The following is a 17074-nucleotide window of genomic DNA, read 5'->3' on the forward strand; positions in this document are numbered from 1 at the left end:
CACACACTAACAAACACCTACTGTACAAGTCAAAATGTACACCACAACATCTTATGTCCACCATGATGGGTTAAACAATGAAATCATTCTGTAACTACAGTATAGGACTCAAACAGTGGGGATGGGTAAACACTCCATGTTGAAAGTGTGTTTATTATCTGTGTGTACGTACCTGAGGGAGTGTATGTCTATGTGATCTGTATCACCTGTCTCTTCCAGGAGGAGGAGGGTCCAGAGGGGCTGCTGGTGAAGAAGGAGGGGTGTGAGGAGGGTCTGGGGAACCCTGAGGGGAACATGGTCATGGAGGACAACCAGACTACACCTCCTCCTGAACCCAGAGAGGAACCAGCTGAGCATCACAGGACCACACACAGTCTCACTGAGGTGAGCCCACTGTGAACTACTGTCTGAATGGTATTAGGTCAGGGCCCGTATCCACAAAGATCAGAGTGCTGATCTAGGATCCGTTTTGCCTTTTAGATCTTAATGAATAAGACTATATAGACAAGTGGGGACCTTATCCTAGATCAGCACTCTTACTCTTAGATGCTTTGTGGTGTTAGGTTCTTATTTTCAGAGTAAATAACTCGACGGACACTAGAGAAGCTTAACCAAGTTTAATTCTTTCCAAAGGGTCGAAACAGCTGGATTCAGACAAAAGACATTTCACACAAGCACTGATATTTAACCCTTTCTCCTAGGCTGAGTCTCCTCCTACCCATCTGTACAAACATTGTTCTTTACTGCTAAGCAGGACACTAGTGATATGGGCCATAAACTTCTATTTCTCCCTTAAGGTGACCTGACCTGACCTAATCCATGGCTCTCTCCCCTTATCAATGCCTGCCACATGTAATCGCTTCCCTGCACTCAACACATTCCAAGCTTAATTGCACACACTATATACCTTCCTCCTATAACCATTAAATTCTGGTGTCGACACTCTAAACCTCAGCACTCCATCAGTGACATGAATAAGTATATTTCACATTCTCAAAACCCAACAGTGGATACGGGCCCAGGTCTTGATTCATTTTTGTCTTAAGTGTGGGACCATGTCTTTGAATTATCAAACCATTAAAGAGTGTCAGGTAATCAAATCAACTAACACGTTTGCATAGTACTCATAGCAATCCCTAATTCTTGATCCAACATCATCTCACTCTGTATCTCTAACAGTCAGTAGACATGGAGGATGGGAAGCCTGATCTGCTGCTGGTCAAAGAGGAGACAATAGAAGATGAACCAGAGAGCATTGATCTGCTGAGTGAACTAAAGATGGGGGAGCAAGGTAAGGGAGAAATACATATACATATACTTCAATGGGAATAGTGGTGCACTTACATAACATGAAATCAACACAATTTATATTTACATAAAAAACACAATGTATGAACTTGAACAGGTAAATGACAAAAAAAAACACATATGTAAAGTTTTCTCTGCCATGTTTATTTTATAACCTCTTTCTGCAGGTGGTTGGCTGGAGGATGACAGAGGAGACTGGGCGGCCATCTTGGATTCCCAGACCCAGACAGGTGCAGCCAAGGGCCCGCGGGACAACATAGTGGAGGTCAGTGGATTGGACAGCGTCCTCAACTCTGGGCTGGGGAACAACACTGTTAACCACAACCAGAAACAGACAGTGGAATACAAAACCACATCTGAACTTAGTCTCCATGACAACAGACTTGCTGAGACCAGGGCGAGGCGTAGATTTGGTCCGCGGCGACAGGGAGGTGTCCGTATGCGGCAGGAGAGAACAGACACAGACTCGGCTAGCGATGCTCCGTCCTGCTCCTATAGTTGTGATTCAGAGAGACTGATGGCGCCTCAGCTTAACCCTCTAACAGATGCTGCCTTCAGCCTGCCTTCTATAGGATCTATCAACTGGAACATGGACCCTGTGACATCACAGACACTACCTGGCCTTCATCCTCCTCACACTCCCCTAATGTTAAACCAGACCTCAGACAATGCCAGTGCCTCAACACTAAATGGATACACAAGCCCATTGACAAATGACAGTAGTAGTAACGCTGTCAGTAGATCTGGTGGTAAAGAGAAGCGCTTCCCGTATTCGTTCTGTGGGAAAGTCTTCAGTTTCCCTAAACAGGTGGAGCTCCACCAAAGGATACACATGGGGGAGAAATTATTTGGCTGCCACCTGTGCCATGCCAGTTTCTCCCGCTCGTTCAACCTGAAGAGGCACCAGAGGGTCCACACAGGGGAGAAAACCTACAGCTGCACCCAGTGTGAGAAGAGGTTCTCCCACCAGCACCACTTGAAGAGGCACCAGAGGGTCCACACAGGGGAGAAATCCTTCAGCTGCCCCAGTGTGAGAAGAGGTTCTCCCACCTGAAGATCATCTTAAGGTCCATACAGGAGAGAGAATGTTTGCCTGTACGCACTGCAGGAAGAGGTTCTCAGAGAGGAGCTACCTCAGGATACACCAGCAGAAAATGCTCATGGCCAATGAATAGAGTATAGTGACATGTAATGTAGTACTAGTTAGTTTGTAGTTAATTATGTTGGTTTTGGATGTATAGGGAACTGGAAGAGGTGAACTGAGGAAAAAATTAGTATGATGACATAAAACCCCACTGATCTCATGAGCCTTATTAATACATACCCCAGTCCTTATTCCCAGTCCCTTCATCACTAACTGCAATGACTGCCTTTCCTTTCCCCTGGATTCCCTCGTTCCCCTCAAAACCTGCTCAGTCTCCTTCACCCACTGCTCCCTGGTACACCCCCGAGCTACGCCAGTTAAAAGCCAGTGGACGGCTGCAAGAGGACTGGTCTAGTACGTCATTCTCAAGCATAAACAGATCACCTGTTAAAACATAAGAACGCCCTCTCAGCTGCAAGAACATCTTACTATTCTGACCTCTGGTAAAAACAACCAAAAAGTCCCCTTCTCCACAGCGAACCGCCTACTTCAGCCTCCTGACAGCTTCCCTACAGACTCCTCCCCTGAACAGTGCAACAAGTTCCTGAAAATCCATGACATCCACCACCACCTACTTACAATGCCCAGTACAACCTCAGCATCCCCATAGATAGTTTCCCGGTCCCTCTGTCAGCACAAGTCAAAAGCCTCGGGGTCACTCTGGACCGAAACCCTCATCCATGCCCTTGTCACTTCCCGTTTGGACTATTGCAACACTGCCTCCCAAACTCACCAACCGACTTCAACTGGTCCAGAACTCTGCTGCCAGAATCCTCACCTGCACCAGATCAACCGATCACATCACACCAATCCTCATCAATCCACACTGGCTCCCTGTGCAATCCCGTATTAACTTTAAGACAGACACCTACAAAGCCCCCCACAACCTGGCACCCACCTACCTCTCTGACCTTCACCCAGCACGTGCCCCTTCTGCTCCTCCTCTGCTGGTTTCCATGTCACCCCCCATTCACAGGTCAAATAGGGGGTGCTTATATTTGTCCTGTTTCACTGCATGTATTAGTAGTTAAACAGTGTGAGTGTTAGATGTGAAATGGAAATGTTTTTTTAAATATCTGAGGCACCCTGGGAGAGTGAGGTCACGGCCAGGGATCAGCCATTATTGACAGCGATACTGGAGCAATTAGGGTTAAGTACCTCGCTCATGAGCACATCGACAGATTTTTCAACTGGTCTGCTCAAGGATTCGAACCGATGACATTTTCAGTAACTGGCCCAATACTCTTAACCGCTAGGCTACCTGCCGCCTCTCCACCATGGTTGCCTGAACCTTCAACTGCTCTGGCTCAGGCTCTGGAATGCACTCCCCCCCACATATACAATATGCAGACACAGTATTCTCATTCAAAAACCTCCTAAAAACACATCTCTTCAAGGATGCCTATAACCTATTGCCTGTGGTCTATCATTGACTCTGTCCTACTTAACCCCCCCACCCCCGTGTCTTCTCAGTATACCTACAGTGCCTTCAGAAAGTATCCAGTTAACACCCGTTGACTTTTTCCACATTTTTGTTGTGTTACACAATTACATTCACCTACAGACACAATACCCCATAATGTCAAAGTGGAATTAAGTATTCAACCCCTTTGTTATGTCAAGCCTACAGTTGAAGTCGGAAGTTTACATACACTTAGGTTGGAGTCATTAACTCGTTTTTCAACCACTCCACAAATTTCTTGTTAACAAACTATAGTTTTGGCAAGTCAGTTAGGACATCTACCTTGTGCATGACACAAGTCATTTTTCCAACAATTGTTTACAGATAGATTATTTCACTGTATCACAATTCCAGTGGGTCAGACGTTTACATACACTAAGTTGACTATGCCTTTAAACAGCTTGGAAAATTCCAGGAAAGGATGTCATGGCTTTAGATGCTTCTGATAGGCTAATTGACATAATTTGTATTTCAAGGCCTACCTTCAAACTCAGTGCCTCTTTGCTTGACATCATGAGAAAATCAAAAAATATCAGCCAAGACCTCAGAAAAAAAATTGTCTCCTAGAGATGAACGTACTTTGGTGCGAAAAGTGCAAATCAATCCCAGAACAACAGCAAAGGACCTTGTGAAGATGCTGGAGGAAACAGGTACAAAAGTATCTATATCCACAGTAAAACGAGTCCTATATCGACATAACCTGAAAGGCCGCTCAGCAAGGAAGAAACCACTGCTCCAAAACCGCCATTAAAAAGCCAGACTACGTTTGCAACTGCACATGGGGACAAAGATCGTACATCCTCAGGCCTGATGAAACAAAAATATAACTTTTTGGCCATAATGACCATTGTTATGTTTGGAGGAAAAAGGGGGAGGCTTGCAAGCTGAAGAACACCATCCCAACTGTGAAGCACGGCAGCATCATGTTGTGGGGGTGCTTTGCTGCAGGAGGGACTGGTGCACTTCACAAAATAAATGGTATCATGAGGAAGGAAAATGATATGGATATATTGAAGCAACAGCTCAAGACATCAGTCAGGAAGTTAAAGCTTGGTCACAAATGGTTCTTCCAAATGCATAATGACCCCAAGCATTCTTCCAAAGTTGTGGCAAAATGGCTTAAGGACAACAAAGTCAAGGTATTGGAGTGGCCATCACAAAGCCCTGACCTCAATTCTATAGAAAATTTGTCGGCAGAACTGAAAAAGAGTGTGCGAGCAAGGAGTCCTACAAACCTGACTCAGTTACACCATCTGTCAGGAGGAATGGGCCAAAATTCACCCAACTTATTGTGGAAGGCTACCTGAAATGTTTTACCCAAGTTAAACAATTTAAAGACAATGTTACCAAATACTAATTGAGTGTATGTAAACTTCTGACCCACTGGGAATGTGATGAAAGAAATAAAAGCTGAAATAAATCATTCTCTCTACTATTATTCTGACATTTCACATTCTTAAAATAAAGTTGTGACCCTAACTGACCTAAGACCTAAGAATTCCTACTAGGATTAAATGTCAGGAATTGTGAAAAACTGAGTTTAAATGTATTTGGCCTAGGTGTATGTAAACCTCTGACTTCAACTGTAAGTTCAAGAGTAAACAGTCGCTTAACAAGTCACATAAGACCTTGATTTTTGAATGGCCAGCTCATCTCTGTACTCCACACATACAATTATCCGTAAGGTCTTTCAGCCGTGCAGTGAATTTCAAACACAGATTCAACCACAAAGAGCGGGGAGGTTTTCCAATGCCTCGCAAAGAAGGGCAGCTATTGACAGATGGGTAAAAAAAAAAAAAAAGCAGACGTTGAATATCCCTTTGAGCATGAGGAAGTTATTAATTACACTTTGGATGGTGTATCAATACACCCAGTCCCTACAAAGATACATGCGTCCTTCCTAACTCAGTTGCCGTAGAGGAAGGATACCTCTCGGGAATTTCACCATGAAGCCAATGGTGACTTTATAACAGTTAGAGTTTAATGGCTGTGATAAGAAAAACCAGAGGATGGATCAACAACATTGTAGTTACTCCACAATACTAACCTAATAGACAGAGTGAGAAGATGGAAGCCTGTACAGAATCCAAATATTCCATAACATGCATCCTGTTTGCAACAAAGCATTAAAGTAATACTGCATAATACAAACTGTTGTGTTTGGGGCAAATCCAATACAGTACATTATTGAGTACCACTCTCTATATTTTCAAGCATTGTGGTTATGGGTATGCATGTAATTGTGAAGGACTGGGGAGTTTCAGGATAAAAAATAAATGGAATAGAGCTAAGCACAGGCAAAGTCCTAGAGGAAAACCTGGTTCAGTCTGCTTTCCACCAGACACAACTTTCTGCAGGACAATGACCTAAAACAACGCTAAATCTACACTGGCGTTACTTACCAAGAAGACAATGAATGTTCCTGAGTGGAAAATGAATGTTCCTACTTGAAAGTCTACGGCAAGACCTGAAACGGATTGTCTAGCAATGATCAACAACCAATTTGACAGAGCTTGAAGAATTTTGAATAGAATAATGGGCAAATGTTACACAGTCCAGGTGTGAAAGCTCTGAAAGACTTACGCAGAAACACTCACAGCTGTAATCGTTGCCAAAGGTGCTTCTACAAAGCATTGACTCAGGGGTGTGAATGCTTATGTAGGTGAAATTTCTGTACTTCATTTTTAATACATTTGCAAAAATTTCACTTTTTTTTGTCACTGTCATTATGGGGTATTGTGTTTAGATCGGTGAGATTTTAATTTATTTCATCCATTCGATTTTTTTGCGCATTAAATAAAATAACACATTTACATAAGTATTCAGACCCATTGCTAGGAGACTCGAAATTGTGCTCAGGTGTATCCTGTTTCCATTGATCATCCTTGACATGTTTCCACAACTTGATTGGAGTCCACCTGTCGTAAATTCAATTGATTGGACATGATTTGGAACGGCACACACCTGTCTATATAAGGTCCCACAGTTAACGGTGCATGTCAGAGCAAAAACCAAGCCATGAGGTCGAAGGAATTGTCGGTAGAGCTCCGAGACAAGATTGCTTCCAGGCACAGATCTGGGGAAGGGTACCAAAACATTTCTGCAGCATTGAAGTTCTCCAAGAGCACAGTGGCCTCCATCATTCTTAAATAGAAGAAGTTTGGAACCACCAAGACCCTTCCTAGAGCTGGCAACCCAGGGCAAACTGAGCAATCAGGGGAGTGGGCCTTGGTCAGGGAGGTGACCTGATGGTCACTCTGACAGAGCTCCAGAGTTCCTCTGTGGAGATGGGAGAACCTTACAGAAGGATACCATCTCTGTAGCACTCCACCAATCAGGCCTTTATGGTAGACTGGCCAGAGCAACTCCTCAGTAAAAAGGCACATGACAGCCTGCTTGGAGTTTGACAAAAGGCACCAAAAAGGACTCTCAGACCATGAGAAACAAGAGTCTCTGGTCTGATGAAACCAAGATTGAACTCTTTGGCCTAAATGCCAAGCGTCACGTCTGGAAGAAACCTGGCACCGTCCCTACGGTGAAGCATGGTGGTGGCAGCATCATGCTGTGGGGAAATATGAACGGAGCAAAGTACAGAGAGATCCTTGATGAAAACCTGATCGAAAGCACTCAGGACCTCAGACTGGGGCAAAGGTAAACCTTCCAACAGGACAACGACCCTAAGCACACAGCCAAGACAACACGGGAGTGGCTTCGGAACAAGTCTCTGAATGTCCTTGAGGGGCCCAGCCAGAGCCCGGGCTTGAACCTGATCGAACATCTTTGAAGAGACCTGAAAGAGACCTGAAAATAGCTTTGCAGCGACGCTCCCCATCCAACCTGACAGAACTTGAGAGGATCTACAGAGAAGAATGAGAGAAATTCCCCAAATACAGGTGTGCCAAGCTTGTAGCGTCATATCCAAGACTCGAGGCTGTAATCGCTGCCAAAGGTGCTTCAACAAAGTACTGAGTAAAGGGTCTGAATACTTATGTAAAGGGAATATTTCTGTTACTTATTTTTTATTTGCAAAAAAATTACAAACCTGTTTTTCCTTTGTCATTATGGGGTATTGTGTGTAGATTGATGAGGGGAAAAAACTATTTAATCAGTTTTAGAATAATGCTGTAACATAACAAAATGTGGAAAATGTCAAAAGTTACTTTTACTTTCCTAATGCACTCTATGTGTCCCCCTAACCTGCACCCAAAACCGGGTCCGTATTCTATTCACAATCCTACCCCTTAAACATAAAACCTTACCCTAAACCGTATTCGTATCCTCTACCCAATCCCTCCCTCTTCACCTGTTTCATCTGGTCCTTTATTTAAATATTAATTGGATTGATGCACTTGATTTTATGATCTTTTGTACAGCACTTTATTTAATGTAGGCCTACTTTTAATGTAAGATTTCCCTGAAAGGCATCTGCCAAATATAATGTATTATTATGATGATGAGGCAGAGTAGATTATATGGTGATGGTTGGTGTGATGGTTTCTGTAACAATGCTTCACTGATGAAGAGTGACACACTTTGGGCCTTTAGATTGATACTGGTGTTTTATAGTCAGATAATGATAGTGCCTTAATTAATGTTTACTTGACATGAAGTAGTAAAGATGTGTGTACTGCAATGTTGAACCTTTTCCTAAGTATTCTAAAATTCATTTTATCAAAGCGAGGGTACCAGATTTACAGAAAAGGTCAAGTGTTACCATAGTGACAAAAGTTATTCTACTTGTAACATATCCCTTTTGTGCAATAAAAGTACTGTACTTCATGTTATGTGAGTATGTGTGACCATTTTGTTAAATACAACGTTAACTAGGTGTCGGCTGCCTTGGCTATTTTTTATCATTGCAGGGACTGAATTTCCCTTATCTCTCTCTAGTAGTCCGTCGGTTTCGACGATGACGACTCGTGGATGTCATTTCGGTTTATTGTGGGTTCTTGAGTGGCTCAGGAGTCAGTTTTGAAGAGCAGACTGAAGCATGAGGGACAGACATGTGCTTCTGATGGTGTTGTGAGCGCGGTTGTGCGAGTATGACGCTCTTCCCTGGCTGCAGATAGTTGTTTCTGTCCCGCTCAAAGTTGTCTACTGCGGTGAGCGTTTGAGTGCCAGGTGGATCGGGTAGAGGCAATGTCTGTGAGTTTGCTGGGCTGGATATTGCAGAACTTGAGGTTGTGTTTAAGGTAGCCTCAATGCTGGTGCTGTTAGCTTTCTGCAGTACCTCCAGGTTGGAGACCTTGTTTTGCCACCGGATACCAATAATAGATCTCAGAGATTGTGTATGGAATGTCTCCAGCTGTTTGAAGTGGCGACTGTACAGGGTCCAAGTTTCACAGCCATACAACAGAGTTATGATGACTACCACATTGTAGATTTTCACTTTTGTGGAAAGAGTGTTATGTGTTATGGTTTAGTATCCTGTTCCTCAGCCTTCCCAATGACTGGCTTGCTTTCTGAATTCTGCTAGTTATTTATTGGTTGAGTGAGCCGTCCTTGGAGATGGTGCTCCCCAGATATGTGAAGTGGGCGACATTCTGGAGCTCGGATCCACTTAGGTGGATGCTGGAGACCACTGGGTTGGACAGGGGTGATGGTTGATGATTACAGTTTTTTCCCAAGCTTTATCAAAGTTGTCTGATAAATACTGGAGGTCTGCCTCTGTGTACGCAAGTAGGGCACAGTCATCAGCATACAGGGCCTTGCGGACAAAATGTTCTTGTGGTTTGGTCTTTGCTCTTAGTCTGCACAGGTCGTAGATTGAACCATTATCCCTGTATCTGATGTAGATTCCTTTGTTAAGGTCCTTCGTGGCGTGGTTGAGGACAGCAGTGAAAGAAGTTGAACAGCATCAGGTTCAAGATAAATCCTTGCTTGATGCCATTGGAGATGGGAAAAGCTTCAGAGATATCACCAACACAGTGGATCTGGCCTTGCATTTCGTCATGAAGTACATGAATAATGTTGTAGTTTTTGCGGGCAGACACATTTGTGGAGGATCTTCCATAATCCCCCTGTTCACCGTGTCAAAAGCCTTGGGTGAGATGTATGAACATGCAGTAGAGGTCCATGTTTTTCTCAATACATTTTTCTTTTATTTGCCTGATGATAAATATCATGTCCACTGCGACCAGGCCTGAATCGACGTTGCGCTTCTGGGAGGTTGTCTTCTGAGAGGTTTGCCTATTGAGGATGACTCGGAATGACTCGATACCATGGGGATAGCTTTTTCAGTTTCCTCAAATGTAGGTGGTTCGTCCAGGTAATGTTGGATGGCCTTTTGGGGCATCAGGTTTATGGTTGTGGGGTTGACAGTGGATGGTCTGTTCAGGAGATTGCTTAAGTGTTCCACACACCTCTCTGCAATACTTGTTTAGTCTCTGAGGAGTGTTTTGCCATCTGCTGATCTGAGGTGATGTGCAAGACTTCACCGGTCCCTAGATGGTTTTGAGGCATTCAAATAACTGTTTGGTGCAGTGTGTGTCTGCATACATTTGTGTGCATTCTGCTAAGTCCCTTCCACCATTGATCTTGCATCGATCGGAGCTGTTTCTGCAGTCTTTGCTGCAAGTGTTTGAACTTGTCTCTCTAGGAGGCAGATTGGGGGTTGTTTTGTAAAGACAATGCAGCGTTCTTTTCCTTCAGGAGCATCGTGATTTCGTCATCTTTGTCATCGAACCAGTCTTGGTGGGTTCTCTTTTTAGTGCCAAGGAGTTTTGTTGCTGATTCCTGTACAGTCTCTTTGAACTCCTCCCATTTTCCCGAAGGGGTATCCGTGGGGTTGATGCAGATTGCAAGTTGAGTATCCAAGCTGCCTTGCAACTGAGCCTTGAGGTGTGCATCTTGCAGCTTCCCTGGGGAGGGTGTAGATTTTTATGTGCTGCCTTGGGGTGGTTTGGCACGATGTGCATACCAAGGATCACTCTCACCATTCTATGTGCAGCACTCTTCGCCACGCATGGCTGTTGTAATCTTGACATCCTTAATGTCGGTCTGTCGCACAATGATATAATCCATCAGGTGCCAGTGCTTGGATCTTGGGTGCATTCATGTAGTTTTGTACTTGTCTGTTTGCCCAACGATGGTGTTTATGATGGCGAGGCTATGCTCTGATAATTTGCTCAGGAGTAGGAGCCCATTTCCATTCATGGTTCCCACTCCATCTTTGCTAATCACTCCTTGCCAGTTGGTGCTCTCTTTGCCCACCCTGGCATTGAAGTCTCCAGTAATGATTAGTTTTTCACTCCAGGGAGTTGTTGGATGAGTAGAACTGCTCTTTCACATTGTCAGGGCTTGGTAATGTAGGTGCATTGGCACTGATTATTGTAGCATGCCTGGTCTTGTTGAGGAATCCTGATTTTCATTAGCCTCTCATTTATGCCGGAAGGTAAGCCTTGCAGGTGCCTGTGAAGGTTGGTTCTTATGGCACGTCCCAACCCCTGTATTTAGTCCTCATCGTTTGGTTTCCCTTTCCAGAAAAATATTCAGTGATGGTGCCATCGTCAGCTTACCTTGTTTCACTGAGCTGCTATGTCGATCTTACATCTGCTCAGTTCTCTGGACAGCAAGGGAGTTCTTCTCTCGTGATGTGTGAAAGAGTTTTTGTCCATTTATTGTTCTAACGTTCCAAGCATTTATTACGAGCTGCTTTTTGTCCGGTTTAACTGGTTTCACTTTTTTGTTAATATTGCTTGTTTATTTATTTATTTTTTAACCCCTTTTTCTCCCCAATTTTGTGTTATTCAGTGGTAGTTTCAGTCCGTACAGACTCGGGAGAGGCGAAGGTCGAGAGCCGTGCGTACTACAAAACAAAATCCAATCAAGCCGCACTGCTTCTTGACACAATGCCCAGTTAACCCGGAAGCCAGGCGCACAAATGTGTCGGAGGAAACACCATACACCTGGCAACCGTATCAGCGTGCATTGCGCCCGGCCTGCCACAGGAGTTGCTAGTGCACGATGAGACAAGGACATCCCTGCTGGCCAAACCCACTCCTAACCCGGATGATGATGGGCCAATTGTGCGCCGCCCCATGGGTCTCCCGGTTGCGGCCGGCTGCGACAGAGTCTGGACTCGAACCCAGAATCTCTAGTGGCACAGCTAGCACTGCGATGCAGTGCCTTAGACCACTGCGCCACTCTGGAGGCCCATTGCTTGTGTTTCTACCGTTTGGGGGATGATCTGCCAGCCACAGTAAGCTGGCCAGATTCAGTAGGGCAGGCAATTTCTAAGGCACCTTTTCTAGCCCCTTCCCTAGGTTAGGTTGAACAGTTCTGTCCTAAAAAGGGCTGCTCAGATATCCAGGGTGCTGCTGAACATTTTCTCTGTCCTGGTTACGAAGATGAGTGGCCAATATCCTGGACCGCCAACATATATGTTCGTGGCTATGACTACCAGTGAACATCTCTCCCTGTCCCTACAGCCACCGCTGTAGGGCTGTGGTGTAAGCACGAGTTACCTGTGCGTGAGTTGATTATAGTGGGAGAGCTGTTGCGCTGGGACAGTACCACTCTCTCTGCGTCCAGAGCCAGGACCCAGAGTTGGCTGCCCAGTTATTTTCTGGACTCTCCAGAGATGTTTGACCGGGTTCAAGTCCGGGCTCTGGCTGGGCCCCTTAAGGACATTCAGAGTCTTGTCCCGAATCCACTCCTGCGTTGTCTTTGCTGTGTGCTTAGGGTCGTTGTCCTGTTGGAAGGTGAACCTTCGCCTCAGTCTGAGGTCCTGAGCGCTCTGGAACAGGTTTTCATCAAGGATCTCTCTGTACTTTGCTCTTTTCCTCGATCCTGACTAGTCTCCCAGTCCCTGACGCTGCCACCACCATGCTTCACCATAGGGATGGTGCCAGGTTTCCTCCAGATGTGATGCTTGGCATTCAGACCAAAGAGTTCAATCTTGGTTTCATCTGACCGGAGAATCTTTTTTCTCATGGTCTGAGAGTCCTTTAGGTGCCTTTTGGAAAACTCCAAGTGGGCTGTCATGTGTTTTTTACTGAGGAGTGGCTTCCGTCTGACCACTCTCCCATAAAGGCCTGATTGGTGGAGTGCTGCAGAGATGGTTGTCCTTCTGGAAGGTTCTCCACACAGGAACTCTGGAGCTCTGTCAGTGACCATCAGGTTCTTGGCCACGTCCCTGACCAAGGCCCTTCTCCCCTGATTGCTCAGTTTGCCCTGGGTTGCCAGCTCTAGGAAGGGTCTTGGTGGTGCCAAACTTCTACTATTTAAGAATGATGGAGGCCACTGTGTTCTTGGGGACCTTCAATGCTGCAGACATTTTTTGGGCACCCTTCCCCAGATCTGTGCCTCGACACAATCCTGTTTCGGAGCTTTACGGAGAATTCCTTCGACCTCATGGCTTGGTTTTTGTTCTGACATGCCCTGTCAACTGTGGGACCTTATATAGACAGGTGTGTGCCTTTCCAAATCATGTCCGAGCAATTGAATTTACCACAGGTGGACTCAAATCAAGTTGTAGAAACATCTCATGGATGATCAATGGAAACATGATGCAACTGAGCTCAATTTTGAGTGCCATAGCAAAAGGTCTGAATACTTATAAAAATAAATACCTTATTTACATAAATGTGCAAACATTTCTAGAAATCTGTTTTGGCTTTGTCTTCATGGCGTATTGTGTATAGACTGAGGACTTTTTTATTTATTTAATCCATTTAAAATAAGGCTGTAAAAAAACAAAATGTGGAGAAAGGGAAAGGGTCTGAATACTTTTTGAATGCACTGTACATGGCTCCTCCTTTTGCTACGCAGAGTTGCTTGGGGCTAGCCAGCGGCAGTAGCTGAAAGCAGAAAGTAACAAGCAGGCAGGCGGAAAGCACTAACTACCACTACACTACGGCACTAGACGCATCACACACACGCAAAGTACTTATGTGAGTGTTTGTATTTAATTTCAACAAAATGGTCAAAGTTAACTATGTGTTGACTGACTTGGTTATTTTTGTATCATTGCAGGGACTGAGTTTCCATTATACTTAATATGGCAATTTTTTATAATAAACTCCAATGGCTCCATATTGTTGGGTACTTGAATCACAGTGTTAGAGATGGGCTTGACTGTGGTTAACATTTTATAATATCATGTCTTGTTTCTGTGTCTACAGTAAAGAGTTTCTTATATAAACCTTTATTTGCTCTTCTGTACAATTTGTGTTTATAGTCTGCAGTCCATGAGGACCTGCTGATATCCAGTGTTGCTGGCGGGAGAGACTGGACCTCTGAAGCGGCGGGTCACAAAACCTGGCCCCTGATCAGGATCCTGGATCAGGAGCCGTCGCTGTTCCTTCCCGAGTCAGAACCGGACCGCGAGGGACAGAGACTCCACCACCACACAGAACACAACCAGTGGACAGGGGGACTGAACAACCTCAGTCCTGGTGGTCATCAGAGAGACAGAGGCTCCAGTCAGGGATCCAGTCTGCAGCCCAGAACCTTCTCTTCACAGTCTCAGTGCAGGGATGGAGCAGGGCCTGGGGCTGATAGAGATAGACCCTCCTGTTCCTATGATACAAACACCACAGTATCCATGATGAACAGAGCAGGTCACCCTGGGCTTCAGCCTTCACAGAGAGTGGTGGGAGAACCCCCTGGTGGTAGTCTGTCTTCTCCTTCAGGGTCTTGTCTAATGCCTGGTGACTGGGTTCATAGAAATCCTGGGCCTGGGTCTAGCCTTCCTCGGTTACCTCATGGTTACCCCACCAATACAGACCGGGTCAGGATGGGCGTTCACCACGACAAGTATTTAGCCTATAACACAGCACACAATCCCAACAACACCCAAACAATGGCAAGTGGTCAAGGAGGGAGCTCAAAAGCTCCTGCTTCTACCTCCTCTGGTGTCATTGGGTCACAACGTGGGAGGCCGAATATTAGAGCTGACGGCGACAAGCCGTACAGCTGCGCCACATGTGGGAAGCACTTTACTAGGGCAAACTATTTGAAGGAGCATCAGACCGTTCACACCAAGGAGAGGCCTTTCAAGTGCAAACTATGTTACAAGAGCTTCCCCTTCCGGAGTAACCTTATCAGACATAGGAGTGTCCACAATGGGGAGAAATCATAGCAGTGTGGCTTGAGATGTACACAGGGGATGTCAGGAAACCATTCTTTAGCTGACATAGTTATATTGTGAAGTGTCTTGGGGTAAGAGGGTAATTAACCACATACCCCTTATTAACTCTTTGTTAACTTGTCATTTGAAACAGGCTTGCCTAAATACCTGTTTTTATAGAGACCATAAACCTAGGCTAAAACAAGGACAGTTGAAAATGTACCTTGCTGAGGTGATGGAATAAAGTCGTTCTATAATTTTCTACTCTATTCTTGTTAACACACTGTTCTTTCTAAACAAATTGCTCGCAGCTTGAAAGATACTGATCATAGCAGATTTGACATGTATTGTAAGAAGCAGTACTGTATTTCCAAGAACAGCGAGCGTACCTTTTTAATTTAGTCACACCCTTTGAGCTTTGACGGCAACCAATGAGATCCTTTCTTTTCAGTGTTAACGGAAGTGGTGTGTCTTGATTTGTCTAGTTCTCTCTGGTCTTTTCTTATTTGGGCAAAAGTGCATCCTTTGCAGTAATGTAGGGTATATGCAGTTATACACCTATAACCACTTATTTTTCAGTGTGCATTGAGTATACTCGCTTCTTAATCCCCACGATGCGTATCAAAGTAGTGTAGTGGAGGTATACGCTGCATCAATAAGGCTGATGGAACAGATCAGAATGTTTAGCATAAAATGTTGATAAACTATTATTGCTTCACATTTTAGGTGCAGCAACGTGCACACGGCAGTAGGCCTAAGTGTGAATGTTCAAAAATGCAATTTGCGGGAAAACACATTTCTAATATGTGCACTGCACATGCATGCGATTTGATGGACAGAGATGGAAATATCCGTTTAGAAATTTTAAAAGAGGGGAGCTCTAAAGATGCAACAACTATCATTGGTTGCTAATATGACAAGGATAATGCCTTGGCTGCTAGACAATGGAAAGAAAACCAATAGAACTGGAGAATATAATGAAGTTGTTATAAGATAATTGACTCCCCGTTTATATGGTGGGATTTTGGCTATATGCTACTTTAAATCAAGGTAAGACAGGCCTCATATGACAAAACGTCCAGGTTTCAAACAATTAAGGGATAGGAAAATAGGAACAGTACTGTTTGTCATCAGATACGTCAGAGCTCGCAACAAAACATTGTACTCTCTACACTTAAATCAAATGTATTTATATAGCCCTTCTTACATCAGCTGATATCTCAAAGTGCTGTACAGAAACCCAGCCTAAAACCTCAAACAGCAAGCAATGCAGGTGTAGAAGGACGGTGGCTAGGAAAAACTCCCTAGAAAGGCCAAAACCTAGGATGAAACCAGGCTATGAGGGGTGGCCAGTCCTCTTCTGGCTGTGCCGGGTGGAGATTATAACAGAACATGGCCAAGATGTTCAAATGTTCATAAATGACCAGCATGGTCAAATAATAATAATCACAGTAGTTTTTCATTTTCATTCCAAGATGGCAAAGCAGTCAGACATCCTTTTTCCTCATCTTGTCCTGTCCCGTGTATATACACTGTTCAAAAAAATAAAGGGAACACTAAAATAACACATCCTAGATCTGAATGAATGAAATATTCTTATTAAATACTTTTTTCTTTACATAGTTGAATGTGCTGATAACAAAATCACACAAAAATTATCAATGGAAATCAAATTTATCAACCCATGGAGGTCTGGATTTGGAGTCACACTCAAAATTAAAGTGGAAAACCACACTACAGGCTGATCCAACTTTGATGTAATGTCCTTAAAACAAGTCAAAATGAGGCTCAGTAGTGTGTGTGGCCTCCACGTGCCTGTATGACCTCCCTACAACGCCTGGGCATGCTCCTGATGAGGTGGCGGATGGTCTCATGAGGGATCTCCTCCCAGACCTGGACTAAAGCATCCGCCAACTCCTGGACAGTCTGTGGTGCAACGTGGCGTTGGTGGATGGAGCGAGACATGATGTCCCAGATGTGCTCAATTGGATTCAGGTCTGGGGAACGGGCGGGCCAGTCCATAGCATCAATGCCTTCCTCTTGCAGGAACTGCTGACACACTCCAGCCACATGAGGTCTAGCATTGTCT

At 44.6% G+C, this 17074-nt stretch overlaps 1 protein-coding gene across 1 annotated transcript; it reads left to right on the forward strand.

Annotated features, from left to right (window-relative positions):
• The first annotated feature begins 1262 nt into the window (after nt 1-1262).
• On the forward strand, nt 1263-15254 carry LOC120052993 (zinc finger protein 629-like). The gene is made up of 3 exons (XM_039000246.1): nt 1263-1291; nt 1476-1573; nt 14095-15254. Exons 1-3 carry the CDS (start codon nt 1279-1281, stop codon nt 14995-14997), a joined length of 1014 nt encoding a protein of 337 aa, XP_038856174.1. The 5' UTR covers nt 1263-1278; the 3' UTR covers nt 14998-15254.
• The last annotated feature ends 1820 nt before the right edge of the window (nt 15255-17074 follow it).

This window comes from Salvelinus namaycush, chromosome 8 (assembly GCF_016432855.1).
Source record: "Salvelinus namaycush isolate Seneca chromosome 8, SaNama_1.0, whole genome shotgun sequence".
NCBI lineage: Eukaryota > Metazoa > Chordata > Actinopteri > Salmoniformes > Salmonidae > Salvelinus > Salvelinus namaycush.

Coding starts and splice junctions, on each gene's coding strand:
- LOC120052993 (XM_039000246.1), top strand. Junction 1,574..14,094: donor CGCGGGACAACATAGTGGAG/GTCAGTGGATTG, acceptor TTGTGTTTATAG/TCTGCAGTCCATGAGGACCT.